This window comes from Podarcis filfolensis, assembly GCF_964270895.1.
Source record: "Podarcis filfolensis genome assembly, chromosome: 3".
NCBI lineage: Eukaryota > Metazoa > Chordata > Lepidosauria > Squamata > Lacertidae > Podarcis > Podarcis filfolensis.
The window spans coordinates 8697124-8724530 of NC_139606.1; the positions used below are offsets into that span (position 1 = coordinate 8697124).

The 27407-nt window shown below is 42.7% G+C and overlaps 3 protein-coding genes and 1 long non-coding RNA gene across 8 annotated transcripts in view; 1 reads left to right on the forward strand and 3 right to left on the reverse strand.

Moving 5' to 3' along the window:
- The window catches only part of CPB2 (carboxypeptidase B2), a 131060-nt gene that overhangs the window by 34481 nt on the left and 69172 nt on the right, over positions 1–27407 (reverse strand). The window lies entirely within an intron of this gene.
- On the reverse strand, positions 778–16499 carry DNAJC18 (DnaJ heat shock protein family (Hsp40) member C18). 2 transcript variants are annotated; one of them, XM_083606705.1, is made up of 8 exons: positions 16321–16499; positions 14576–14762; positions 13208–13353; positions 10472–10657; positions 9202–9314; positions 7959–8068; positions 5996–6168; positions 778–3582 (listed from the first exon to the last, which is right to left on the reverse strand). In XM_083606705.1, exons 1-8 carry the CDS (start codon positions 16355–16357, stop codon positions 3443–3445), a joined length of 1092 nt encoding a protein of 363 aa, XP_083462831.1. In that variant the 5' UTR covers positions 16358–16499; the 3' UTR covers positions 778–3442. The 2 variants fall into 2 exon arrangements, with proteins under 2 accessions (XP_083462831.1, XP_083462832.1); XM_083606706.1 differs by having other exon boundaries at positions 16253–16497.
- Positions 17309–27407, forward strand: part of ZC3H13 (zinc finger CCCH-type containing 13) — a 49597-nt gene continuing 39498 nt past the window's right edge. For 2 of the 4 annotated variants that reach the window (XM_083606375.1, XM_083606374.1), the window contains exon 1: positions 17330–17639. The gene's annotated coding sequence lies outside the window, so the exon portion shown is untranslated. Of the gene's footprint in view, positions 17640–27407 lie in introns of all 4 variants that reach the window. The other 2 variants (XM_083606372.1, XM_083606373.1) reach the window with 2 other exon arrangements.
- On the reverse strand, positions 19493–27206 carry LOC310759522. Its single transcript, XR_014546374.1, has 3 exons — positions 25033–27206; positions 21090–24836; positions 19493–20831 (listed from the first exon to the last, which is right to left on the reverse strand). It is a non-coding gene; the product is annotated as an uncharacterized lncRNA (long non-coding RNA).

The window sequence follows — 27407 nt, forward strand, 5'->3', positions numbered from 1 at the left end:
AGCAGGGACCGAGCAACGGGAGCTCACCCCGTCGCGGGGATTTGAACCACCGACCTTCTGATCGGCAAGTCCTAGGCTCTGTGGTTTAACCCACAGCACCACCCGCATCCCTTAATATACATAGCTGTTATCTATTAAAGCAATACATATGCATAAACCTCCTCCAAAGATACAACACAATACTAATTATACCATGTATGGTTTTTTTCTTCATTACCTATTCATCAGCCCCGACTGCATGTGATCTCTTTGCATTCCTTTCTACCTGAGGGGGAAAGGAACAGATGAAGGTACATCTCAGAGCAGCAAGGTACGCCTTCTTTCATATGTAGACGCTTAGGAATGTGCTTACAACCTTGGGCAGGGGTCAGCAAACTTTTTCAGCAGGGGACAGGTCCACTGTCCCTCAGACCTTGTGGGGGGCCGGACTATATTTTGAAAAATAATGATGAACGAATTCCCATGCCCCACAAAACCCACAAATAACCCAGAGATGCATTTAAAATAAAAGGACACATTCTACTCATGTAAAAACACGCCGATTCCCGGACCGTCCTCAGGCCGGATTTAGAAGGCGATTGGGCCGGATCCGCCACCCGGGCCTTCGTTTGCCTACCCATGACCTTGGGAGTAAAGCTGCTCCTAACACAAGATAAGGCACTGGAAAGAAACAGTAGGGATAAGCCCTCTAGCCTGGCTAGTTAGCTGAGCTTATAGGGCTCTATGTGCATCAGTTTGAAGATCAATTTGAAATAAAGATCATCTCCTGCATGTAAGTGAGCTTTGATACTCATAATCTTTTATTTCATTTCTTATTTCCATACAACACAGCGGAAGTTGTCATTTTCATGGCTGAACAATGCAATACATTTGTAAATTACTTGTTTTTGGGTTTTTTTTATTAAAAAAAACAACATACTGAAATTTTTGTTTCCGAAACTAATGGTGGAATCTTCAAACACTGCAATAGTCCTAGTGAAATTGCTCAAGGGCTGAGGCCAAAATAACAGAAAACTGTTGACTTCAAATCCACTAATCACTCCAATAAATTTCCTGATTTCTCACTCAGGACTTAAAGGAAAGCATATCTTATTTACTAGTCATCTGGTGTACAATACACACCTACATGGTTTATGAAAAATGAACTGTACAATCAAGATTCAATGAAGTCATATACAGTTACCATATTGCCATATTTACATTCAGAAAAATTAATCTCACCAAAACCACAACAAATAAATACATAAATAAATAAATAGAAGATTGTGCTCAATGTGAAGTTAAAAAAAAAGTAAACTTTTCAAATACCATGCACATGAAGTACATTTAATTATAAGGGTAAACCAAGTCTTTAACTGATGCTACAATTGACTACAGATTTACTTGTAGCCTAACAGGGACAAACAAATAATACACTCAGTTAAATTTGTATACAATATAAATCAGGGTGTTAGCTTTCTTTCAGTTTGCCAACCAAGTCATTTCTAAAATGTTATTACCGTATATACACGAGTATAAGCCGAACCAAGTATATGCCGAGGCACCTAATTTTACCACAAAAAACTGGGAAAACTTATTGACTTGAGTATAAGCTGGTTCTCCACACCACAAACCTGGTGGTGGCAGCAGCGGCGGAGGAAGAACAAGCAGCCCAAAAGGGCTGCTTTCAGCATAAAAAATGTGCTGAAAAAGTCGGCTTATACTTGAGTATATACGGTATTAATAAAGCAGAGGCCTTTTGCAACTCTGGCCAAATTTTGGGGTCATTTGCTACCTAAAAGTATCATTAGCCCCAAAATAGAACTTAGAAATATTCCCAGGCACACGTTACCTGGGAATCTGTGCAAGCCAGCACAGCTAGGACAAAATTGTCCCTGGGTGTTAGGTGAATCACTGACATAAAGGGAAGGGATAAACTATATGCCAAAATGTATGCGTATCATTCAACAATCTGGTTTAATTGGAGAACAGTGGAGGCACCACTTTGTCATAAATGACCGCTACAACCCTAAGCTGTACGCATCTACTCAGAAGTCCCACTAAGTTCTGACTGAGTTTCAGTGAAGCTTATTTCCAGGATTGCAGCCTCAACCACGATGTTGGATAAGCACATGCCAGCAGATGTTTTGGGTTGCAACTCTCATCAGCCCCAGTCATCATGGGCAATGATCAGCGATGTGAATTGTGGACCAAAACTTCTGGAACGCACTAGGCTTATTTATATCCCTTTAGCAAGTAACCAGAATATTCAAAAGCCCACACTCTTAAAAAATGTTATCCTCTTCAAGTACCTTTTAGCTCATGAGCAAACGAAATCATTAAGCAAGAACCTCCTGCCAAATTAACTTTTTGTGTTAATAGGCTGTCTACGTCTGTTAACGTTAATTCAAATTCCATTAGTTTCATTTAATCTCTTTTCACAGGCATTTTAAGTATCAGGACTGAGATCAGATACCTTGACCCCAATAAGAAATAGCTTACCAGAATAAAGAAAACATGCCTGTGTTTAAAAAAGCTTTACAAATTAAGCGGTTTTTATTTAATAATGCCTCTTAGGGATTCAAACTGTTATTTCTGTAAGGGTATGTCGCAGGGTAGCTGCAATCTGCTACAAATCTGAACATGTATATAGGTATTTCTATATAGTGCTGTTGGTGAAGGATGTGTAAAGAAACTCTATAGAACTGTTAATACAGCTGATGTGATCAATCATTAACTCTTCCACCTCCTGTTACATGAAAGATTCCAAGATCCCAGCATATGAAACTCAGCGGAGTGCAATTGTAGCTGTTCCATGGACATACAAAAATCATAGCGCCCCAAATCTGAATGTCCCAAAGTCACCCTGAGGACCAAAACATGAAGCCCAGGTTTTTCTATTTACTACGAGACTGTTTAAAAATAGGGTTACATCCTTGAGGCTGCCTTCACTGCAAGCTCTGTAGAAACAGAGTAGATATATATCAAAACCAAATCTTGTCCCTTCTCTGCTGAAAGTGTGATAAACAGCAGCTTCCGAGGAACATGGAAATGACAATGTCAGACGTTCAGGGAGTGACTGGTCTGATTTTGTGGGCTCTATGCTTACGGCAACACCAGTGAGCATGAGGGGCTATGTTTCCAGGAAACATCTGCAAGGCCCCCGAACGGCAGCAAAGGATCAGATGAAGACAGTTGCCGAATGCAATTAAATCGCCAAGGAATCATTAACACTGAAATACTACTGGGCCTTGGAACCAAATATACTGTATATGTTACAGCAAGTGTTGCCTCTTGGGGCTCAGTTCATTCAGCTCCATGTACATGAGGATGATGATGATGAAGATGAAGATACTAAGTATTAAGTCTTTACGTTATGCTTTTCCTCTTCATTTAAAAAGGAAAACAGAACCAAGAATAAATTCCTCGCAGTAGCACACATGGCCTGTTAGTGCCGCTCCCTTCATGCCTCTGCCCACTGACGACTCCTTTGTAGTCCTATGAGATTGGAGAGCTTTTCACAGTTCTCAAGTTTCACGGATTCTGCTTTCTGTTTCAGCCGCTCATCTCTGTACAGCTTCGCCAAATTCGACAGCTCAGATTCTAAGAAGAAAGAAAAGGAACAGCCTGGGTAGCAACACTTTTGGCTTAAAAAACAGTGTTGAAGAGCACTGGGAGAACAAGATACAACTCAAAAGATGGCATAACATCATTAGATCTGTTCAGCTTTTCGGTTTTGGTGACAAGGGCTTAGGTTTCGGCAGTACCAAGAATACGTGCACTTGTTGGTGCACCTAAATAACACATTTTAAACATATTTACGGAATGTTTCAGAGCAATCAATGAGAAATAAGCTCACTGGAACCTGACTCCCCGCCGGAGCATATATCAGTATACATGGCAACTGTATACATCATTATGAATCACCCTGTATAACTGAAGTCTTAGATCCTATGCAACCTGCTGCATACAATTTAGGATAGTTTTGCAAAGTTGATAATTCACTAATTTTCATTTTAAATGTGATGACATCATTCCTACTTCCAATACAGAAAAAACTGATGATGATTATAGTGCACATATATGACTATAGTTAATATTGGAGATTTATGTCTATGAAACTGAAGAACTCAATCAGTGGCACTGATGATCGTACCACTTTCTATGTAGGATATATAAGAGTGACTTGTAAACACCTGTGGACTCTATAGTATCATTGTTTCAGTGCAGAAATTTTCCTACAGGATTTAAAAAATAAAACTTTATACCATTTCCCAATGGACTTTTTATAAACCCTTACTTTATAAAGATAAACATCCATAAGCCTGTCTACTCAGAAGGAAGTAGCATTTAGTTTAAGTGGCTTATGCCCAGGTACCGTATTTTTCGCACCATAACACTCACTTTTTTCCTCCTAGAAAGTAAGGGGAAATGTCTGTGCGTGTTATGGAGGGAATGCCTACAGATGGCGGGGGGATCTGCTGCAGTTGTGAGCAGAGGATCCATGGTTCCCCTTCCTTCCCTCCTCCGTGGCTTGCTTTGAAACAGCAAAGCGGGAGAAGAGCCGCTGAGTGGGGAGGAGAGAGGGACAGAGAGCCTGCTTGCTTTAAAGGAGCAAAGCGGGAGAGGAGAGGAGCCGCTTACACGAGTGTAAGCGGCTCCTGTCGGGTTGGCTCCTTTAAAGCAAGCAGGCTCTCTGTCCCTCTCTCCTCCCCACTCAGCTCGCTAAATAGCATTATTAGCAGCTAGCCTTTCTCTGCAAGAGGGAAGCACCCTTCTGCTTGGGCAAGACATTTGGTCTGGATTCTGTACAGTGGTACCTCGCAAGACGAATGCCTCGGAAGACGAAAAACTCGCAAGACGAAAGAGTTTTTCGTTTTTTGAGTTGCTTTGCAAGACAATTTTCCCTATGGCTTGCGAGTTTGTTTCCTTTTTTTAAAAAAACCGCTTGAAGAGGTGCAGTTGCGACTGACCATGCTCCGCAAGATGAAAAACATCGCAAGACGAAAAGACTCGCGGAACGAATTAATTTCGTCTTGCGAGGCACCACTGTATTGATTTATGCCCTGCACTGCTGAATACCCACTGCAGCCTCTTCCAACCCACGCACAACCAATTGTCGTATTTTTCGCTCCATAAGACGCACTTTTCCCCTCCTAAAAAGTAAGGGGAAATGTGTGCGTGTCTTATGGAGCAAATGCAGGGGGGGGGCAGGTGGGAAAAGCCCCCAAGAGCCGCACACAAGCTCAGTGTGGCTCTTGCGGGCTTTTCCCCAGGAGGGAGAAGGGACTGACTGGCCGCGTCAGTCCCTTCTCCCTCCTCGTAGAAAAGCCCGCAGGAGCCACACACTCCTTAAAGGGTGTGCGGCTCCTGTGGGCTTTTGCAGGAAGTTGGCGAATTCCCCCACCTCGTAGAAGCGAGGCTCTCTCACTTCCCCCACGTCCCACAAAAGCCCCCAAGAGGCTCCCTTTCACGAGCCGCGTGGAGTGTGTGTGTGGCTCTTGGGGGCATGTCAGTGATGGGCTGCCCTTCTCCCTCCTCGGGGAAAAGCCCGCAAGAGCCACACAGACACTCCAAGGGAGTGCTGATCAGAGCCTGGGATGCATACAGGCTATGCTCAGCGCTCCCTTTAAAAAATTTTTTTCTTGAATCCCCCCTCTAAAAACTAGGTGCGCCTAATGGTCAGGTGCGCCTAATGGTCAGGTGCGCCTTATGGAGCGAAAAATACGGTACGACGTAGTGGAATACAGAGAAAACAGAAGCCACTGTGGGCTAGTTCAGCAGGACACAGTAGAGAATTTTCCAATGGTATTGCTTCCATGCTATCAGCCAGCTCTAAACTAGCGTGGAGTTTGAGATCTACTTCTCTCCTTGTATCATTATAGATGCTAGCCATTTTTGTGCACCTGACTTTGGCACACCACGAATGCTCTTTGACATTGTCAGAGTTCGTTGTCGAGATTTTAAATCAACACACACACGTGGGGTGCTTAAGAATGAACAAAACACAACCTACTTTGTTGTTTTTCTTTCCTGCAGCTAGTCTGGATATAATCAATATAATCTTTTTCAATGTGTTTTTCAAGCTCTTCAAGCTCTTCGGCGTTATAGTTATGCTCAAAGTTTTTATCAACATAGTAAGGCACCTGTAGATTCTGTGTTTCTCTAACAATCGTGTGCCCAAGATTCCTGAAAGAGTAAGCAAACGATGAAAGCATTTTAACCACTTGAAAAAGAAAAGGAAATACGGTTTTGCCATATTAACATTTGTATTTGAAATTGCCTGTCTTCTAAAAATAGAAATGTTCTCAAAGTAAATTGCATATTCTTTCTCTGTTCCGAGAATATGCATTTTTTGCATATCCTTTCATCTATAGGATCCTGTAATTCCTGGAGTCCTGTCCAGCTATTATAGAATCCACATAGATGCTAATATAATCCAAAAGAATTGCAGCTCTTTGAACTGGTCAGTATTATGACCAACTCATTTCTGAAATGTACAGAAGGATCTGAAAAATAAAGCAAACCTGTCGGGATGTTACAATATGTGTGGCATCCGACTTAATTCTCTTAGTGCAAGGATTTACATTTGTGAAGCAGAACATTCAAATCTGATCCGAGGGGTTGGAGAAATCCCCAGAACAGATTTTGGGGAGGGCAGAGGGTGGGGAAGTTGTGTTGCAAAATTAGAAGCCCATGTGCTAACAGAACAACTTGGCTGAATACTGCCAATAAGGAAGGCTGAGTGATGTAAATTAAAATGAATCTTCACAATATTTATTGTTATCTGAGCTAAGAATTGCACTGAATGTGGCATGGGCAGAAGGCAGCCACCAAACATGAAGTAAAGCTGTATCTTACAGGACTGCAGAGCTGCTGCTGGTGGGAAATCACTTGAAAATAAGGCAGAGGTGTCTTGCAATACCTAATTGCAAGATTTCCCTGCCCACCTTCGAGCAATTTCTGCATTCCATTGCGGCCCTGTAGGACCGACTCCATCACGTTTTGCAGACTTCTCCATTCCACTTAAAATTGGGAAGATGGGTGGGGAGAGACAGGGGAAAGATCTGTTTCACAAGCTTGCCTTCTCCTCAAGCAATGCTAGACACAACCATAAATATTTATTAAATTCCACCTTTAATGCTAGTTACTTTGTCTAAAATCTAGCACACAAGCTTTTAAAACAGCCAACAGTTTTCCACATGCCTTAGTCTCTATTTTTCCAAGTAATGTCTAACTCACCAGTTGAGACCGAAGCTTTTTTCTACTGGTTTTATTGAAACTTTATTTAAACTGGGCATGAAAATGATGAAGAAATCAAGCAACTATGAACAGGTTTTAAACTATCCTGCGGTATCAGAATGTTCCAGTTTGCTCCTATTTCAAGTACAGTGGTACCTTGGGTTACATACGCTTCAGGTTACATACGCTTCAGGTTACAGACTCCGCTAACCCAGAAATAGTGCCTTGGGTTAAGAACTTTGCTTCAGGATGAGAACAGAAATCGTGCTCCGGCGGAGCGGCAGCAGCAGGAGGCCCCATTAGCTAAAGTGATGCTTCAGGTTAAGAACAGTTTCAGGTAAGTACGGACCTCCGGAACAAATTAAGTACTTAACCCGAGGTACCACTGTAGTTCTTGACAGTGTGGCTCTCAGAAGTGCATTTAGTATTTATTCAGCTTTCATAAAGTCCTCATTTATAAAAAGGATAACTGATTCTCTGTAAAGTGCTAAAAGGAAATATATAGTTGTTGCATTACAGCTATGACCTATATCTTTATGCTTTCAAGATGGAAATTAATCACCCTGTTTGAAAAGGCTGTGCTTGAATATATGGCTGTGGGGCTGCCTTTTCCACAGCAAAAAGCTTTAATCAGCTTCCCAATTTTACTGGTATTAATAGATAACAGATCACATGTTAATCTCTATATTGGACAAGTCAATTCTCCCAGAAGAGCAAAGAAAAACATCAGGACTTACGACTTGAAGAAGAGGCTGTAGGGTGGGTTAGTTGCCATCAGTTGAGTTACTATTGACACAACTATTATAATAAAAACTGGCAGTAACTGGATAAATGCAGAGTATGAATTCTGGAAATGAAAACCATCGTTAGTGAAACATATAAGCAAGGGATTTAAGAAAATCAAAATAATAAGCGTAAAAAGTAGCCTCCAGATAAGGCAGATTAGCTAGCTATTAGTCTTTTAAGCAAAACTGGTTGTGGTTTAAATTAGCCCAAGTAAAGTATTGATGGACACCTATCTATTGATCAAGGCTCTTTAATACAAATAATATGGGAAGGGGAGAGCAGCTTGCTTATTCCTTTGAGGGGTATAAAGAAATAACACATGCTTGCTCCTTTTTTTAATTTGATTTTTATATACACAATGCTGCCTTAAATAGGTCATCACAACAACTACCGCCTAAGACTAGCTTTTTGTCATGTAAATGTTCATTTCTACTTAATGCTGAAGACCTTGATGGCTTTATTAAATTAGTGGTGCAAGGATTCTCCTAAATGTGTTCAATTGTTTTTCTCCGATGTAATTCTCTGTGTTTGCTCCTTCCTATAAATAAATCCCTGATGGTCAAGGTGGGTTATATCCAGCAGTATCGCTCACCTAACCATTTTCAGCGATTCATTCCCCTTCCTCCTGCAGAACCCACCCCCAAATCTGCTCCAGAGCAAGGAGGAATTTGCAAAATCTCTCCCCGCAGCCCCGCATAGACAAAGCTCTTGCTGCAACGAAGTCCTTTTCACGAACAGAGGTCAATATGCCCACTCCCCAGCTCAATAAATATGCCTTTTGGCTTCATAGCCTCTTCCCATTCTAGAGAATCAAAGCTTACCTTGGCCCTTTGTCACTTCACACAACACAATCCTTGCACATTCCCCCACCTAATATTTCACTCCCCAAACGCCCACAAATCAAGTTAATTTTCAGTTTCATCTTTTCTCCAAAGTGTGCCCCATGCTATTAAGTGAAATTTGCATCCACATAGGAACTGGAGTCTCTGTCTCTCTGTTCCTGGCAAAAGCTGTTCAAATTCTTTGCCAGCAAATGTTCTCGAATAGCAACTTACAATTAAGAACTGCAACAATTAAATATCACTTCCTCTTAAATGCTGGAAAATCGAAAGCAATGCCAGATTCTTTCCTAAGGAAAAGAAACAGGTAGAAGTGTTTTGTGGGTGCTCTTAACAGCTCCCTGCTCCCAAGTACCTGTGGTCTAGTTTCTTCCTCCTCCTCTTCCTCTGTCCAAGTCCTATCATGCCTGTTCCGTGGCTGATAACATGGGGGATCCATAGATGAATTTGAAAACATGTGGATATTTCCTGTTTTTTTAAAAAAACAATGGGCTTTGTTTACTTATTTAATAGTAATGCATGTCCTATTTAAATGGGAGAGAAGAACAACTTCTTGCCCTTGTCATAAAAATATTAGTTTCAGAGTGAGATAATTTATTACGGTCAAAGACCAGCTCACATAACATAACACAATAAAAACAGCGCTCATAAAGATAAAATATACAATCGGAGCAGATTGCAGCAATAACTCATGAGTTAAAATTGAGATATATACATATATCTGTACAACTGAGATTTGGGCTACCATAAAAAAAAAATTGACCCTGAGGCGCCCCAAAGGGCAACTTCAGCATTTCCCTAGTAATCTATTTTATTCTAGAGGATGATCTGTGCCTACAAATCTGGGTACAGAATCTGGCTACTAGCCAGCTCATCTTATGATCTTTGCCTAAGAGGAGAGAATCAAGTCTAGACTTGTCTGAAAGATCGGCGATCCTCTTCAGCAAAGGATCAATGGTGTCTCTACGAATCTCAACATATAAAGGACATCTAAAAAATATGTGTTCGGGGCTTCCTATTCCCCCTAATGGGCAGGCGCAAAGTCTCTGTGCGTATGGGACCCTTCTATAGGAGCCTTCCAGAACCGGTGAGAGCAAGGCCGAGTTTCTAGCAAGAGTAAAAGCCCTTCTTGCGTTTCTGGATGTGAGGAAATAGAGATATGCTGCTGCAGCGACTACGTATCTCCTGTTTTCTATGATTTTATAATCGGGGACCCTTGTACAGTCCTGTTGTCTCTCTATATCCATGATTCTTTGCCTAACCATGGATCTAGCTTGTCCCAGGCAACAACTGTGGTTGTGGAAAAGGCTGTTCTAGATAATCCCAGTTTTGGAAATAAACCAGGTATTATGTCATAAAAGTCTGGTTATCTCTGGTATATACAAATTTCTCAGAGCTGAAGTAAGAATCTATTTATTAAGAACATATATAGAATCTTCAACAGTAAGACCTGTCTAGGTATTAACTGGACCCCTCAAATGACTGCAGTTGCAGAATTTCTGGAATGTCATTGGCAAAGGAGAACAAAAAATGTAGTTACCTGAACTTTTGTTACAGGACTTTTATTTACCGGCTGCCTGCAGTTTTGTGAAGCATCGGTTAATAATGGTTTTTGTAGCACTCACCTGTTGGGAAGTTGCCTCCAAAAAACATATTAAATATTTCTTCTGGTGTGATGTCTGCTTCAAACTCTCTGTAATAGTTATAATGCTTGGGCAGGTTGGTATAACAAGTCTCCTGTTCATCTCCAAATTGATCATATTGTAATCTCTTTTCAGGGTTGCTCAAAACTGCAAAAGCAGTGCCTATTGCTGCAGGATGGGAGAAGAAGAAGAAAATTTTGTATTCTTGTCACCTATCGCAATGTCTGCAATCTAGCCTAATGCCCAGCTTGCAAAGGACTGCAATGTGCTAAGTGTTTTAGAAGCACTTTAACTTATAACTAACTACCTGGGCAAATACCTTTTCATTAAAGTATAAGGAGACAGCCTCAAAAGCCTCATGCGATTGGACATCCCTTTTCTCTCCTGTCTGAGCACACCTGTTTTGCAGAATTGAGGAAACGTCTGCAGCAGTTTGTGGAACCCTTGTTGGGAATCTGAGGTGAGATACCCACGCAGTCAAAATTGCCCCCAGTTCCAGTCGCCACATGGAAGCAGGTAAAAAGGGAAAGGGACCCCTGACCATTAGGTCCAGTCGTGGCCGACTCTGGGGTTGCAGCGCTCATCTCGCTTTATTGGGCGAGGGAGCCGGCGTACAGCTTCCGGGTCATGTGGCCAGCATGACTAAGCCGCTTCTGGCGAACCAGAGCAGCACACGGAAACGCCGTTTACCTTCCCACCGGAGTGGTACCTATTGATCTACTTGCACTTTGATGTGCTTTCAAACTGCTAGGTCCAAAATAGTTTACTGCTGTAGAAGACAAGGCTCAGCAAAACATTCTGGATGTGGATACACTGGCAGAGGAATAGGGGGGCAGGGGCAGTGCACTGCCCCCGGCAGTGATCCCAGTGGGGTACCATCGGGGCTGCCCCCCTCCTGCTGGGCACCATGCCCTTGCAGGCGGTGCGTCATGTCCCCAGGACGTGTGCCACGCCCCCTGGACGCACGCCAGCCCCACCCCCGCCTGCTCTCTGCCACTGTGTGGATATAAACACAGTTTGCAGGCTTTGGCAATGGCAGATAAAGATACAGACAAGTACAGTGGTACCTCGGGTTAAGTACTTAATTCGTTCCGGAGGTCTGTTCTTAACCTGAAGCACCACTTTAGCTAATGGGGCCTCCTGCTGCTGCCGTGCCCCCAGAGCACGATTTCTGTTCTCATCCTGAAGCAACGTTCTTAACCCGAGCTACTATTTCTGGGTTAGCGGAGACTGTAACCTGAAGCGTATGTAACCCGAGGTACCACTGTATAAAGAATTTCTGTTGTTCCAGCAGTTTGAGACGTAACACAGACTCTGACTAATCAAAAGACTAACTCACTTCACAACCCAGCGTGAAATACAGCACAAGAACTTGGACCTAATGAGTTGGTGTGCCTTAATCATTCATATAAATAGCACTGGCCCATTGCCATAGAAACTGGCTTGGCTGAGCCTGCATTGGTTGGCTTATCTCACCCCTTAACCCCTTCCTCCATGTCTAGTTTCTCCAACAACTCTCTGAAGCGAACTTAGGGGGAACAGGAATGGAAGACTAGAAGAGAACATCCACTTCGGCAGTGTAGAATGTCAACCAGAACATACTAGTATGAAGCATATCAGAAATAGGAGCTGGTGTGCCTTAATTGCTCTCTTGCAGAGTCCTCAGAAATTAGTAAGATGGTATGTATTTTAGAAAATGATCCTTTATCTGAGTACTTCTTATTCCCCCTTGTTTATGATCTCATTAATTAAAACTTCAAGATCATAACCATAGGATTTGCTACAAGGCTTCAGAAGATTATAGCAAAATACATTTCAATTAATTAGATGGGATTTATATTGAAAGAAAATGTATTGTTTATTATAGGCAGGATCTTAAGTATAACTGATTATGTAAAAGAATGGAATATGTCTTTGCAATATTCTTCAATGCAGAAAAAGCATTTGATAGGCTTAAGTAGAAATCCTTGCTGAAATAATATCTGCTTTTACCTTTGGCAATGAATTTATCATATGAATCACCTAAAGCAAGTAGGGTTTGGAATAGTTCTCCTTTGGACATATCTATTTTATGCAGAGGAACAAATCAAACATGTCATCTACGAGCTTTATGGTTTGCTGTTTCAACAGAACCTTTTGTGCTATATATTAGCAAATTTAAAAAATGCAACACCTGCTAATAGATAACTGTCATTATTAACATATAATAATAATATTTTTTTATTTATACCCCGCCCTCCCCAGCCAAGGCCGGGCTCAGAGCGGCTTACAAGCAATAATAAAAACAAGATGAATGATTACAACTTAAAAACAAAACTAAAATACAACATTAAAATAATGGAACATTAAAATATTAAAATGTAGCCTCATCGCAGGAGGAGAAGGAAAAGAAAAAAGAAAGAGAGGGAGGGAGGGAATCAAATTGGCTCCAAGCCAAAGGCCAGGCGGAACAACTCTGTCTTACAGGCCCTGCGGAAGAAATCAGATCCTGCAGGGCCCTGGTCTCATGAGGCAGAGCGTTCCACCAGGCCGGAGCCAGAGTTGAAAAGGCCCTGGCTCTGGTTGAAGCCAATCTAACTTCCTTAGGGCCTGGGACCACTAGGGTGTTGTTATTTATGGACCTTGAGGCTCTCCGTGGGGCATACCAGGAGAGGCGGTCCTGTAGGTACGAGGGTCCTAGGCCGTGATGGTGCAGCTTTATTGTGGTGATCTACAAACCTTTAAATGCATCTGTTGCTCCTGGTGCACAGTTCTTGTCTGGATGAAATTTCAGGGCAAGTTTTCGGTATGCTTTTTTCAATTCTTCGTCTTTGGCATCTCTCCCAACACCTAGAATCTCATAGTAATTCTTACTGTTCTTTATTCTACAAAAGAAGCACAACCCTTTACATACAGATCTTTCCTTACAGCACTTACAGAAAGCTTCTTACTAGATTAAGGTTACCAGACGTCCCTGTTTCCTGGGGACAGTCCCCGGATTTACAGCTTTCTCAGCATTCACATGTATGTAGCAAACAATAAGTGTCCCCGGATTCATTGAAAAAAATCTGGTAACCTTATACTAGATACCCAAGACATGACTTCAAACACTGTAAAGAAAAGTAGAAGCAGATGCATGTTTCAGACTTTCTGCATCAATGGAGAAGCTATTTAAATAGCCTTTTCTATTGGAATAGTTATACTTTACTATGAATCTGTTTCATTGATGCTGAGTCCACCAGTCTTCATTTGGCACCAGAAATAGCCAAGGTTAAGTCTGATGTGTATGGAATGTCTTATTTAGACCAGCAACTGCCTATATGGCACCTGTGGGTACCACATCATAGCGTCCACTGTTACAATTCCTAGCTAAATGATAGCCAGGTGGCAGTTTGGTGACAGAATGCATACCCACCACTTCATCTAGGAAGAAAGCACATGGGCAAGCATTTGATCAACTATCACAACACACTGTTACTGTGACAGTGCCTGTATGGCTAATGAGATAAGTAAGTAACAAACTAATTTGTTGTTGGTTTCAAAGGCAGTAATGCAGCCTATAGCACAAACCTAACATCAAAGTAAACAAGCTTAAGTCTCAGTGTATTCAGGGTAGGAAGTGTTCATAGGCTGCAATCCTATGAATAGTTATCTGGGAATAAGACTTACTGAATGGCGCAAAAAACCATTCAGTCTGAATTATAAGAAAACTGTCCTAATTTGCACCTCCCAGGTTTATATACAGATGGCAATGTGTCCTTCAAATTTAACATTTCTTTGAATTTTATGATCAGGTTTTTGACTCAAAGAAGTACCAAAATGCGTAAAGGAATACATTTAAAAATGCAGATGTATTGGATAAAATACATATTTACATCATTTTTGTATAAGGTTTTTTTTAAAAAAAATACAGGTTGGTGCAAGAATGGGATGGAACAGACTTGTACAGCAAAATACTAGAATTAAAATAGCCTCCTTTAAAAAAAAACCTATTAGCAGTTTCTCATATTAAATCTGGCTTCTGTGGATCAGCTAAATTGATTTACCCATTAACTAGATGGACAGGCTGTGAGCCTAGTATTCTAGGCAGAAGGGTTTTCTATTTACCTTTGTACCCCAAGAAGCTGTTCTTTTGTGTAGGTCATGCTACCTTCCCCAGACGCTGACTGACTCCTGCCACTGTCACAGAGATGTTCCTTTTTTATCCTCTTACAGTCACTACACCCACAGTAATCAAAGTTGTCTCTCATTTCCTCTGATGTACATGCATTTCTTCTGAGCTCATCAATCAATGCTGCAAAGAAAGACAGTTAGTTTTCCTCAAACGCTACTACACAGTAATTGAAGGTGGATGTTAAAGAATCCCACCCCTACGGCAAATGCAGAATGTGAAAACTTTACAAAGATGCTTAAGTGTGGTCGGTCCCTGTTCCGCAGGAGCTAAAGACCAGAAAAGCATTGAGAATTCACAGTACAGCATAGTTAACTTGCAGTACAATGGTATACATATCTGCTCAGAAGTTTAAGTCTCCTTGTGTTTAATGGGGTTTGCTCCCAGGCAAGTGCATACAGGCTTGCAGACTAGATTTGGGTTTAGGGTTGGAATTGGGGGAAAGCAGGGTTATTGTGCCTTCAACAATTGTGTGGCAGGGAGAAACTCAACTGGATAAGCCTTTCAATAGTTTGGTAACACAGTTAGGAACAAAGCTTCACCCGTTCACATTTCACCTGTCACACATTTTATGACATCTGTGGCCATTTATTTTTGGGTCTTCCATTCCACCTGCAAGAGCACACTAAGCATATGGTGCCTCTTTTGAGGGTGGGTTGGAGGGCCCAATTCACATAAAGTGAACCGAAAATCTTGTTGGCTCCTCTGGGGAATAAAGAACAAAACTTCTGCCTGTGGTGCTTGGCCCATGATGGCTCTTTCATATACACAAGTTGCCACCATGATGTATTTTATGCCACCGATGTATTTTATATGAGTTTGTGGTATATAAATAGAAATGAAATAATAATAGTAAGTGTGGGACTTCATTATTTAAAGCGGTAAACGAAGGCAGCATGTTTGCAATCTGCACAATGGCACAGAATGCTGACATAGAATGGTAAACAAAAGGGTATGCCACTAAAATCCAGTTTTCACTCCACTAGTTTCTTTCTTTATGCTTTCCTTAGTTGGCCTTGAAACCCACAAACTGAAGGTAACTTCAATTCTCACACCCCATCTCTGCCTCTCCTCTTCCTGTTGCCCCCTTCGGCCCTATAGTCTACCCTTCACTCCAGCCCTCCATGATCCGAGAACCACCAAATGGGGAGCTGTGTTCATCTACTGGGGGAAAAACAAGGGAAAGTCACCTTAATATAGAATAAAAACAAATCGTAGCGTAGGTGTGATGCAGCAGATACGCAAGTTAAGCACACACACACACACACACATGGGCAGGGAAAGATACTGCAAGGAGTGGGGAACATTTTGTGTGCCTGGAACATTTTGTGCGCACAGCTCGAGAAGCACCCAAGCCCCTGTTTTATATACAATTAAGCTTGGCACAGAAATGCCCCAGACCTACTGGACCTCTTCCAGCATTTTCCTCTTCCTCTCTACCAACTAAGGATGGCAATTCATGCATTTGAGGGATGCATCTGGAGAGAGCTTCTGCCACGCAAAAAAAAAAAAAAGCAACAACCCCTCGCGCTGGTCAGCCCTTTTAAAAAGGCCAGCGGGCTTTCCTTGCGGAGGCGATCTGAGATCCCACGCCCCATATGCCGATCTCCCACCTTAAGGCCGATTCTCAGCCTGCCCAGGCTCTGAGGCGATGGCACCACCAGCTTGAAGGGTTCGTTACCTTCAGCCCAGCGCTCCCCAGGGCTCAGCACTGCCATTTTCCAGCTGATGGAGAGGGAGGACCGGAGGGGCGACCCCGGAAAGATCACGTGGCGCAGGATCGCCACCGCAGGGCAACCTGGGTGTTGTAGTCCTCGCGTAGGAATGGCGGCCTTACACCTCGCCACCCCCCCCCAAATAAACCCGTCCTCCTCGCGAGGAGAAATTTACACCACGGGGATTTTTTTAAAAAAATATTTATATAATGTATCTTAACGTATAATGTATCTTTTATATATATATAAAATAAGTATATATTATATATTATATATATATAATATATATTATATATATATTATAATATGTATATATATATATATATGCACACACATATATATATCTATAATGTATCTTAATATATATAATGTATCTTAACGCGGATTTCTTCTAGGAAATCGCCGTTGCAAAGCCTAACTGGCGCTTCGGAGGCTTTTCGTCACAGAGGCTTCCGCGGGCTAGAGCGGCTCACCTCTCGCCGTTCCCTAGAGCGCCGCGACTTCCGATCAAATACCGGAAGCTGAGGCTGTGTGACCCATAGCTAGGAACGAGTATGGGATGGCGACGACTCCCGTATATTCCACATAGACGAGCACTGGAGTCACCCAGAGGGTAGAGAAGACCCTCACGGGCGTGAAGCTCAAGTGTTTTCGGTTTTTAAAGAAAATGCCGGAAAGCAGTCCTTCACCGTTATGACGCTGAGGAACCTGTGCCGCTCACGGAAAGAGAGCGAGGGGCCTTATCCTCTCGCTTATCCCCCGACTTATTTTATTTGCCGCGCAAATCGCCTCAAGATGTAACCCGATAATAAACGAAAAGCCTATATAATGCACCTTCCGTTAGGCTCTCTGAGGCAAACGGTGGCGGAGGGAGGGGTTTCCGCTTCCGGTATCCATTGCGGCAGAAGCGAGGCCCCGCGAGAGGAGGAGCGGCCGTGGTTGGTCGCGCAGGCGCAGTGGGGAGGGGGAAAAACGAATCCGTTGGGGGGGAGGGCGGCAGTGGGCTTCCTGCGCTGTGGTGATTTTTTTTCCCCCTCAGGCGAATAGGGCCGTGAAGGGGAAGAGGGCGTCGTCGTCGCCGCCGCCGCCGTGGTGCTGCTGCTGCTGCTGCTGAAGCGGCGGCAGCCGGAGCAAGGCCTGCTCCCCGCTTTCCTCCCCGTGTGGCGCGGCTCTTAGGCCCGGGAGGACGGACTCCCCCCTCGCCCTCTCCCCCCCTCTCCGCCCTGTGCGGCGGCGGCGGTGGCGGCGGCGGGGAGGAGGAGCAGGTCGGGGGCGGAGGAAGCAGGTGAGTCGTTTGGGCCGTGGGGGGGGGAGGGGAGGGGCAGTTATTTCACCCTCATTTTTATATTTTGTAGGCCTGAGGTAACTCAGCTGGTAGAGCAGGAGACTCTTAACCTCGAGGGTTCGAGCCCCACATGGGGCAAAAGGTTCCTGGTTGGTCCCTTCCAACTCTTAGGAAGGAGCAGCAGTATTCATCCCCACCCAGCAGTTATCCCGTCCGCTTCTATTTACAGTGGTCCCTCGGGTTACTGATGCTTCAGGTTACGCAATTTCGGGTTGTGCACCACACCAAACCCAGAAGTACCGGAACGGGCTGCTTCCGGGTTTCGGCGTTCGCGCATGCGTAGAATCACACTTTGCGCATGCGCGGAAGTGCCAAATCGTGACCCGTGCGCGCGCAGATGCAGCACTGCAGGTTGTGAACGGTGCGGGTTGCAAACGGGCCTTCCACACGGATCATGTTTGCAGCCCCAGGTTCCACTGTACAGTGGTATCTCGGGATGCGAACGGGATCCGTTCCGGAGCCCCGTTCGCATCCTGAACAGAACGTAAGATGCGTGTGCGCGGGTCGCGTTTTGCCGTTTCCACGCATGCGCGTGATGTCATTTTGACCATCTGCGCATGCGCAAGCGGCAAAACCCGGAAGTAACGCGCTCCGTTACTTCTGGGTCGCCGCGGAGCGCAACCCTAAAATACTTATCCTGAAGCATATTTATCCCGAGGTATGACTGTATTCACTTATTTTAGCCAATTTTACACATCCCGCCTTGGGGAGGCGGCAAGCAGCATTTGAAATTCCCCAGGCGCATTTTGCACCTTGCGACCAAGTGAAGATGCCTGTGGGTGTCTTCCCCCGTCTGGAGTTGTGAGGTGCCTAGGGATCCTTGGATCTTGACTGTTTTCACACACTTAGCAACACATCCTGTAGAATACTGTTTGACCTGCACAATCAATGAATTTCAGGAACCAAAAAGTCATATGGAAAAATACGACTTTCGGGCCATCTGGCCTCCCAAGTAACAACTAGGCGTCCCATTTTGGCGACTGTAACCCTGGCTTAAGGAGTCATTTGGCATCCAGTCTAAATATCTGAGTTTCTAACACTGGTGACAAAGCACCAATATAGGATCTAGCTGTGAGTTGACAAGGAAATAGCCAAGTGAGGTGACAAATAATGCCGACTCCTCTTCAACATAAGGACAGGGGCTATTTTCACCTTGAATAAGCCCACAGGACAAGTGGTGAAGATGGAAGCAAAAGACAAGCGTGGGAAAGAAGTCTTGGGTGTTAATTGAGAAGCAGATGACTGCTGTGACCGACTCTGACTGCTGTGAAAATTGCAGCATATATGGGTGTTTGCATGAAACTACCGTATTTTTCGCCCTATAGGACGCACTTTTCCCCCTCCAAAAATGAAGGGGAAATGTGTGTGCGTCCTGTGGGGCGAATGCAGGCTGTGCACCGACCCCTCTCGCTCTCCAGGCTTCAGGAAGCTATCCGCAAGCCTTGGGAGCCCGCGGGAACTCCCGCCGGGCTCCCCAGGCTTGCAGATAGCAGCCTGCATCCCGAAGCCTGGGGAGCGCTGAGCAGCGTGTGCCAGGCTTTGGGCAGATATCCACAAGCCTGGGGAGACCGGCGGGAGTTCCCGCAGGCTCCCTAGGCTTGCGGATAGCAGCCTGTTTTGGGGGCTGGGGGGAAAATAATTTTTTTTCTTTATCCCCCCCCCCCAAAAAACCTAGGTGCGCCCTATAGGGCGAAAAATACGGTAATAATCAGCTGAAGTTCTAGCAATGTAAAAAGGAGGGACAAGATTGAAAATCACTTTCAATACTATTTTCAATACAATCGTATTTCCTATACTATTGTACGTTAAAGTACATTAAGAAATCTTTTGTTGCCATAAGTGTAGTGTTGGGAGATAGTATTGGGAGTGGTCTGTGCAGGCTACAGTGGTTATGAAAGGGCTTATGTTCTGAACATTTCATCCAGAATGCCACAAGTTGTTGAGAGATGGGATATAAATCCCTAAATTAAATAACTTCTCTGAAGTCCTTACACCATGAATGTGCAGAGTTTATTCACTGCAAACAATTTTTTTAAAAGTTCAGTTGTGCTCTAGAATTTGCTACCCTGCATCACATGTGATGGGTATATGTTTGTTTTTGCAAATATATTGGGTGGGAATTAAGATAAACTTGTACTCTGAATCTGGTGATGGGCAGGCAGGTAAAAAACTGTGGAAAACTGAATGCTGAAGTAGATCTTTGAACCCAGAGGCATGGGTTCCTTTGCCTCCCTGAACCCAAGAAACCTGCTGGATTCAGTGGGTTTTTCTGTGCAGCATTGCATCTCTGACAGTGGCCAGCTAGGTCACAGAATATGAAGGAAACAGTTTTCCTCATTTAATTTTGCACTCTGTAATCTGTTTTCATGGATTTATGGCACAGCCTTATTTAGAAGAGGGTTAGAATAGGAGGGGTGTGGAACCTCTGGCCTGTGGGCCAGTCTTGGCCCACCATTCTCCTTCCACCACACTCCAAGGGCCTACTTTGACAGGCAGGTGAGTCACATTCTGTCAGGTAGTGGTCATGCCCTCTTGTGAAAGTTGCCCCACAGGGCTGTGGGGAGGAAAAACTCTGGCACTCTGAGCCAAAAGATTCCGTGCTCCAAAATACATACCAACAATCTCAGCATTGAATCCACTGAGAGGTTCGCTGGAACACGTTAGCAAGACATTGACGGATCTAAACCAAATGAACTTGAAAGGAAGCCCCACTGTTTTCAGTGGGACTTTTTTCTGAGTATGCATGTTTGGGAAAACACGTGATGCTGTTTTTATGAAAAGGTTTACCTGCCACTGTTCTTCCACCATAGCTATAGTGGTATTCATCTCTTCTGAGTAAAGATACATTGCTAGGACTACTAAATCAGTTCTGACATATTTTCAAGTCGGCGTACACAGAACTGCAACATTAGTTTTGTGGTAAAGTAGTATTTATTTTTAGCTTTGTAGACTAAGCAGTGGTAAAAAGTTAAATGTAATGTTTGCTCGTTACCCTCTGATTTCCTTGTATTTGAATGCCCATATTCAAAGGAGGATAGCAGGGATTCCATGCCTTTTAGTATTTATATAGAAAATGAAATTTTGTCAGATATGTTTTTTATTTTGGTGTGGGAAGCTGAAATTCCCTGCTTTCTTTCAATCTGATTACTTTTGAGAGCCAGTGTGGTGTAGTGGTTAAGAGCGGTAGTCTCGTAATCTGGGGGACCGGGTTCGCGTCTCCGCTCCTCCACATGCAGCTGCTGGGTGACCTTGGGCCAGTCACACTTCTTTGAAGTCTCTCAGCCCCACTCACCTCACAGAGTGTTTGTTGTGGGGGAGGAAGGGAAAGGAGAATGTTAGCTGCTTTGAGACTCCTTAAAGGGAGTGAAAGGCGGGATATCAAATCCAAACTCTTCTTCTTCTTCTTCTTATCAGAAAGATTTAGAACTGTGCAGCACAAGCCAGTGCATGTTTACTTGAAATCAAATCTCACTGTGCTAAGTGACGTTTACTCCAGGTAAGTGTATGGAACTGCAATTTTGTGTATGCTTACTCAGAAGTCCCACTTAGTTCAGTGAGATTTACTTCTTGGTAAGTATGTAAAATTGCAGTCTTAAGTTATTTGACTCTATTCAGAGAGTGCTTTATCTAGTTGGTGCATGTTCTACACCAACTCCCTTTCTTAAGTTGCTGCTATTCCACCATCCAATTTGACTAAAAGAACCCATACTCAGTCCTACTGAAATTTGGATATAAAGTTAACAACGTTTCTTTTTATAAGATGTTGCTGTGGATCATAGTTCTGACAGGTAACAAGCAAATACAAATGGTTTGCCCCAATATTTAGGCTGTAATAATAATAAGGAAAACTCCTTATTACCATGCATCTTGCTGGCAGTCTTTTATTTCAAAAGAGCTAAATTCAATAGTTACCCTTAAAACATCCATAGAAAACCACAAACAGGATACAGAGGAGTGGCAAAAGGTTACGTTTTTTTAAAGGTCACCTTCACATTCATATTATCTGAACTGCCCTGAGATCTTACGAAGAAGGGTGGCATATAGATCTAATAAATATTATGAATGTAATAAAAATTGCAGGAAAATGTAACTGCAGTGTGAGGGAATTGGCTGTTTTGGATTTATTAGCCCACAGTTGAAGCATGTGAGGTTGATCCTGTGTTTGTCCTATCAATGAGTATAAACTCTTGAGTAGAAGCTGGTATGAATAATAGTAACTGTGTTCCTAGGAACTCTGGAGGTTTCTTGGTGAGAAGTTCAGTATTAGTGCATAAATTGCCTGAAATACAGTTCACCCACCACCAGTGCCAATTTTCCTTGATAACATATATGTTGGCATTTCCAGAGGTGCTTTGTGTGAACTGGGAATTCACCCCAAAATGTGTTCCCTAGAACTGTTTGCACATGAAGGGAATTCTCACAAGAAAATTGGTGCATGAAGTGTTCCATTATGGTAGGAAGTGTGAAAATACCGTTCTCTAGGACAGTGAATGTGAGACTGTTTCATTTTTCATAGAAAAGGAAGTGTTACCACATGGCAATTCCACGTAGTGGTGGAAATAGAAAAGAGGAGTATATTTGGTTGCTGAAATTCTTAGAAATTTGATTCTGATACACCAGATGGCATTGGGAAAGCAAAGTGGGGGGAATTATGGGTGGAAAAATTGGTTTCTTTCCCAAAGACCTTAATTCCCCCCCGAAAAAAATAACTGGAATTTTTGGGGAATAGTGATAACTTTGCATTTGCATTTTTTTTCCTTTTGGAATATGTAGTATAAAGATTTTCATAAAAGATCTTTGAAACTGGTGGAGGGCAGATATTGTTATTGTTTGCTATTACGATATGTATTTTTGTGTTTTTATATTTTAAACTGCCCTTCAATCTGTGGATGAAGGGTGGTATAGAAATTTAATAAATAACAAACACCACCACCATACAATCTGCATAAAGCATCAGAGAATTATAATTCCTGTGTATACTGAAAACATACACAAAAGTCATATCTGAGATACATTCTGCACCTATAAGATTCTGCCGTCCGTATGAGAGGAGTATATAGGGCCTTCATTACTTGTGAATTGCTTCTTGCCTTCTTCTGGTGACTTTTGATCTAGGTTGGATCTAGACACATCAAAAAAGTGATTAAGTTAAATGCATTTTAAATTTCATAATGGAAATCCTGTTGACAAAAGACATCAGCGCCATCTGGTTTCACAGTATTATAACGCATATAAAGCGTTTTCTCTTTACCAGTGTAGCTGAGTCCTTAGTTTAGAAATACTAAATGCATGTATGCAGTCCATTTTACTTAACCCTTTCCTTGTTGTAGTTTCTTGCTCCCCTGAAACAACTTATCCTTACACACCATACAAATGTACCCAATAGTAAGGTACAGTATATAGAGTGGTTCTCACTTCTGAGTAAGCGTGCATAGGATTGCTCTGTGTATTTCATAAATACACTAAAGGATGCAGTTAAGTTATACACAATGCATTTTGTGTTAAAACAGTAAAATAAGTTTATGCTTGATAAGAAATTTTTGCCTAGATTTAGTCCCAAAATTCCCACCCCCCTACTAAAAAGAGGACCCATTTTCCCCTTCTCCCATGGATTTCATTTTTTTGTAAATTTTACATATTGACCTAGGATTTGAAATTGTCTTCAAGCTCCTGGCCCCATGCATTACATGCAATTCTCATGTAAGAGGTGCTTTCTGAACATATATATGCTACACAGTTTATCTTTTATGTTTGCCTATTATGGTTCCCCCTCCCCCCAATAGCTCTGTGAATTGTACTTTCATTAGAGTGTTGAGAAAATTTAGATCTATAACTGCCTTCAAAGACTAGCACCATGATCCAGTTAGGAAGCATGCAAAAAACACTACATGACCTATTTTTTTATACACATGTACTCTTCATGTCTGCACAGGCAGTTTTGTAATTAGTTATGGTGATTAAATACCTAGTTTTGTGAAACAGTCTTTGGATATGATGAAAGGGAGATAAGGAAAAAAATGCAGTTGAAAATAATCTGATATTGTCTCTAGCAATAGTTTAAATAAGTATGTCAGCAATATTTTTAAAAATAGACAGGCACATTTTAAGTATTCAGTGTGTGAGATATACTTGCCAGTTCTGTGTTTTATATGTGTGGAACCCTAATGGGTGATATGCAGCAGTCTGTCTTGTCAGTGGAAAGGACACAATTGATAGAATGGATTTGCCAGCCCCCATCTGCCCCCCAGATTTGTTCCAGAGTGTTAGGAGATTCCACTGAGCATATTAAGATGGGAGGGGGTGCTGAAAAGGGAGGAATGGAAGGAGAATTTCTGTTGTGCAAGTGGAAGTCCACTTGTAGAACATTGAACAGTGTCCAGTCGAATCAATTTTATCCAGCCATAGTTTGAACTTGTATTCAGAATTGAACTAACTAGTATACAGCGCTGTGGTAGCTATTGTTAAAACAACAGTAAAACAAGAAAAAAGGTAGCTATTGTTAAAACAATAGTAAAACAAGAAACATAATATTATTTCCTGGCAGCCAACAAATTTCAGGTCTCTAGATCAAAGGAATTTTTAAAACTGGTATACAGTGGTACCTCGAGTTACATACGCTTCAGGTTACATACGCTTCAGGTTACAGACTCCGCTAACCCAGAAATAGTGCTTCAGGTTAAGAACTTTTCTTCAGGATGAGAACAGAAATCGTGCTCCGGCGGCAGCAGGAGGCCCCATTAGCCAAAGTAGTGCTTCAGGTTAAGAACAGTTTCAGGTTAAGAACAGACATCCGGAACGAATTAAATACTTAACCCGAGGTACCACTGTACTTGCTTGAGAATCCCATATGTTTGGTTTTTTTAAAATAACCATATACTGATAGTAATTAAAGCTTACTTGTACTTTTGCAGAACCATATTGACGGCACTTCTCTTGCTTGCTTGTCACCTTAGGGGTAACCATGAACATATGCACAAGTACAAAAATATCTGCAGGAAAAATTATAAGGGTGTATAGTCCTCTCCCCCTAGCCTGCCAGCCTCATAACATTGAATGTTGGCTGAGTGAGAGGGAAATATAATTGATTGCTGATCCAGTAAGACAGATTATATTATTTACCTATCCATACAGTCATACCTCGGGTAACAGACACTTCAGGTTGCGTTTTTTCAGGTTACGGACTGCCGAAACCCGGAAGTACTGGAACAGGTTACTTCCGGGTTTCGGCGCATGCACAAAAGCGCTGAATCGCGGGTTGCGAATGCTGCGGGTTGCTAACATGCATCCCGCACAGATCACGTTTGGAACCCAAGTGTCCACTGTATCTACAAACACACACACACACTTTGATTGGGTAGAAAGAACCACCTTACTGTATATGTAAGTCACTTTCTGGTCCACACTGAAAAGCTATTCTTAAATGTCCCCAGAGATGAAAGAGGGGGGCGGGTGTCCACATAAATCACTGAACAATCCAAATAATTTAATGTAGCTGGTCACCTGTGTGTCCACCCAAAATCTAAAGGTGAAAAATGGAGGGGGAAATCCTGCCAACATCCACTGCACCATTTGGTTGCAGGGCCTCAGGGTAGAATAATATTTCTCCAGATTGTTGGAAAATGAAGGCTAAATGAAGTAGTATTGATTCATGAAGTGATCTTTCTATTTTCATCTTGTTGAAAATGGCATATTTAAACTAACTTCTCTTCCCAAGTGTATGGCATGAGCTGATAAAGAGTTGTAGTCTTTCAACATCAGGAGAGCCCCAGGTTCCCCATCCATATTATAAGTTGCCTTGATAATTTGTTGAAGGTTGGGATATAAATGAAATAAGCAGCCTATTCAAGTTATGATAGACCCATTTTATTTTTTAAAAAAGATAAGTGCCACTATTTTTGGATTATTGAAATTCCTGCATTGCAGGGGGTTGAGCTAGGTGACCCTAAGGTTCCCTTCCAAATCTACAATTCTGTGATGGCAAACAAATTGTTTTGGAAGGAGCTCCAAACCTTGTAGGAATTTGTGAGACTTGACTGGATGATGCCCAGAATCCTGTGTTGGCTTAACAGCTGGTGATGGTATTTTCAGACCACAGAGACCACTGAAATTGAGTACATATTGTTTAAGGCCCACCGATTCCTAGTAAGTTCTGAAAATGGGGCTGTTCTACACTAAACCATTAAAATTTGGGGCAAGCGAAGGTGGTTTGAATATTGAAGAGTAGGGCCTATGTTACTGCTCTGCACATTTGAATCAAAGCTGTGTTTGGAGGATGCATCATGATCTAGGAAAGCAAACTGTACCTTTCCATGTACCCCCCCCCCATTTTAGAAATGAATTATTTCATACATTGCATAGCAACTTAATGAGCATAAAGTCAGGTTAGATAACAGGAGAGGTTACAATACAAATTTAAAATCAATATTGTATATTATTTTTTTAAGATGACTAGAATGCCTTCATTTCCCCCCTGAAAAATCTTAAGGCAAATGTATATTCTGGAAAATACCTGGAACCTACCCTGTTGTTCTAAAATGAGATCCTCTACTATACATTACAAGTGAGGGATAGACAGTGTGATGCTCTCCAGATGTTGGACTACAACCAGTGCTATTTTTCTAGAAAAAGAGGTGCTGAAACTCACCATAGACATCTCCCTTGTTCTTTTATAATGGCAATGGCACCCACCTGAGAGGTGCCAGAACTAAGTTCCGGTGAGTTCCAGCTGAAAAAAGCCTTGACCACAGCTCCCTTCAGCCTCAGCTAGAGTAGGTAATAGATGGTGGGCGTTATAGTCAAGCAACATCGGGAGGGGGCCATGTTTGCTATCTTGCTATAGATTCCAGTGTTAGAGGATGGGATAGGAATGCTAGGAGCCATGACATACCGAGTTGAACCTTGGCTTAGCAAGATTGCATGAATGGTCTATGCTTGCAGTTGCTTTACTCCTCCCCAGTCCTTTTTTGCTACTGTAGCCAGGTAAGCCAAGATTTGAATGTACAGTGGTACCTCTAGTTGCAGACTTAATCTGTTTTGGGGTGCCGTTCTCACCCCGAAAAGTCCACAACTAGAGCGCCTCTTCCGCGCATGTGTGTGGCACGATCGAGCGCTTCTGCGCCTGCGTGAAGTGCTCAGATCACTTCTGCGCATGCACTCGTGGCGAACCCGGAAGTAAACACTTCCGGGTTTGCCGCGTTCATAAGCTGAAAGTCCGTAACGAGCAGAACGCAACTAGAGGTACCACTGTAGTATGTTGCCTGAACCAGGACCAGTCTGTCTTCTCACTACTCACATTCTGTAAGCAAGGTTGCTTCTGTTTCACTGGTTGGAGAAGGCATTTGAAGGAAGGTGGTAGAGCGGGGTAGCAAGAGACTTGCAGGAGGTAAACACAGCCATTGACTTGTGAGAGACGAATACATATTTGCTGTGCTGGTACTGGTATGGCATGATATCCAAAAACAGGCTCACCGACAGCAATGCCCCTCGTATAATACTACTTTCATCTGCAATTACTTCACAAAAAAATATAGTGGACAAGCTTCGTTCACAGTAGTTGCCTCTTACCTCAGTGAGAAAACATTGGATAGATTAACCTGAAGCCTTCCTGGCAATTGCCATCTTGGGCCTGAAATGTTGGTGTCCATTTCATCTTCCCTCCTGACAATGGGATTGTTCCAATTTATTGTTAAATATCCCTTATGCTATTCA

Excerpts from the sequence above, each read along its gene's own strand:
- DNAJC18 (XM_083606705.1), bottom strand. The coding sequence starts at position 16,357 with ATGGCAGTGCTGAGCCCTGGGGAGCGCTGGGCTGAAG. Across the intron at positions 13,354-14,575 it reads CAGCTTCTTGGGGTACAAAG|AATAAAGAACAGTAAGAATT; the intron begins GTAAATAGAAAA and ends CTTCTTTTGTAG. Across the intron at positions 6,169-7,958 it reads TACAGCCTCTTCTTCAAGTC|GAATCTTGGGCACACGATTG; the intron begins GTAAGTCCTGAT and ends TTACTCTTTCAG.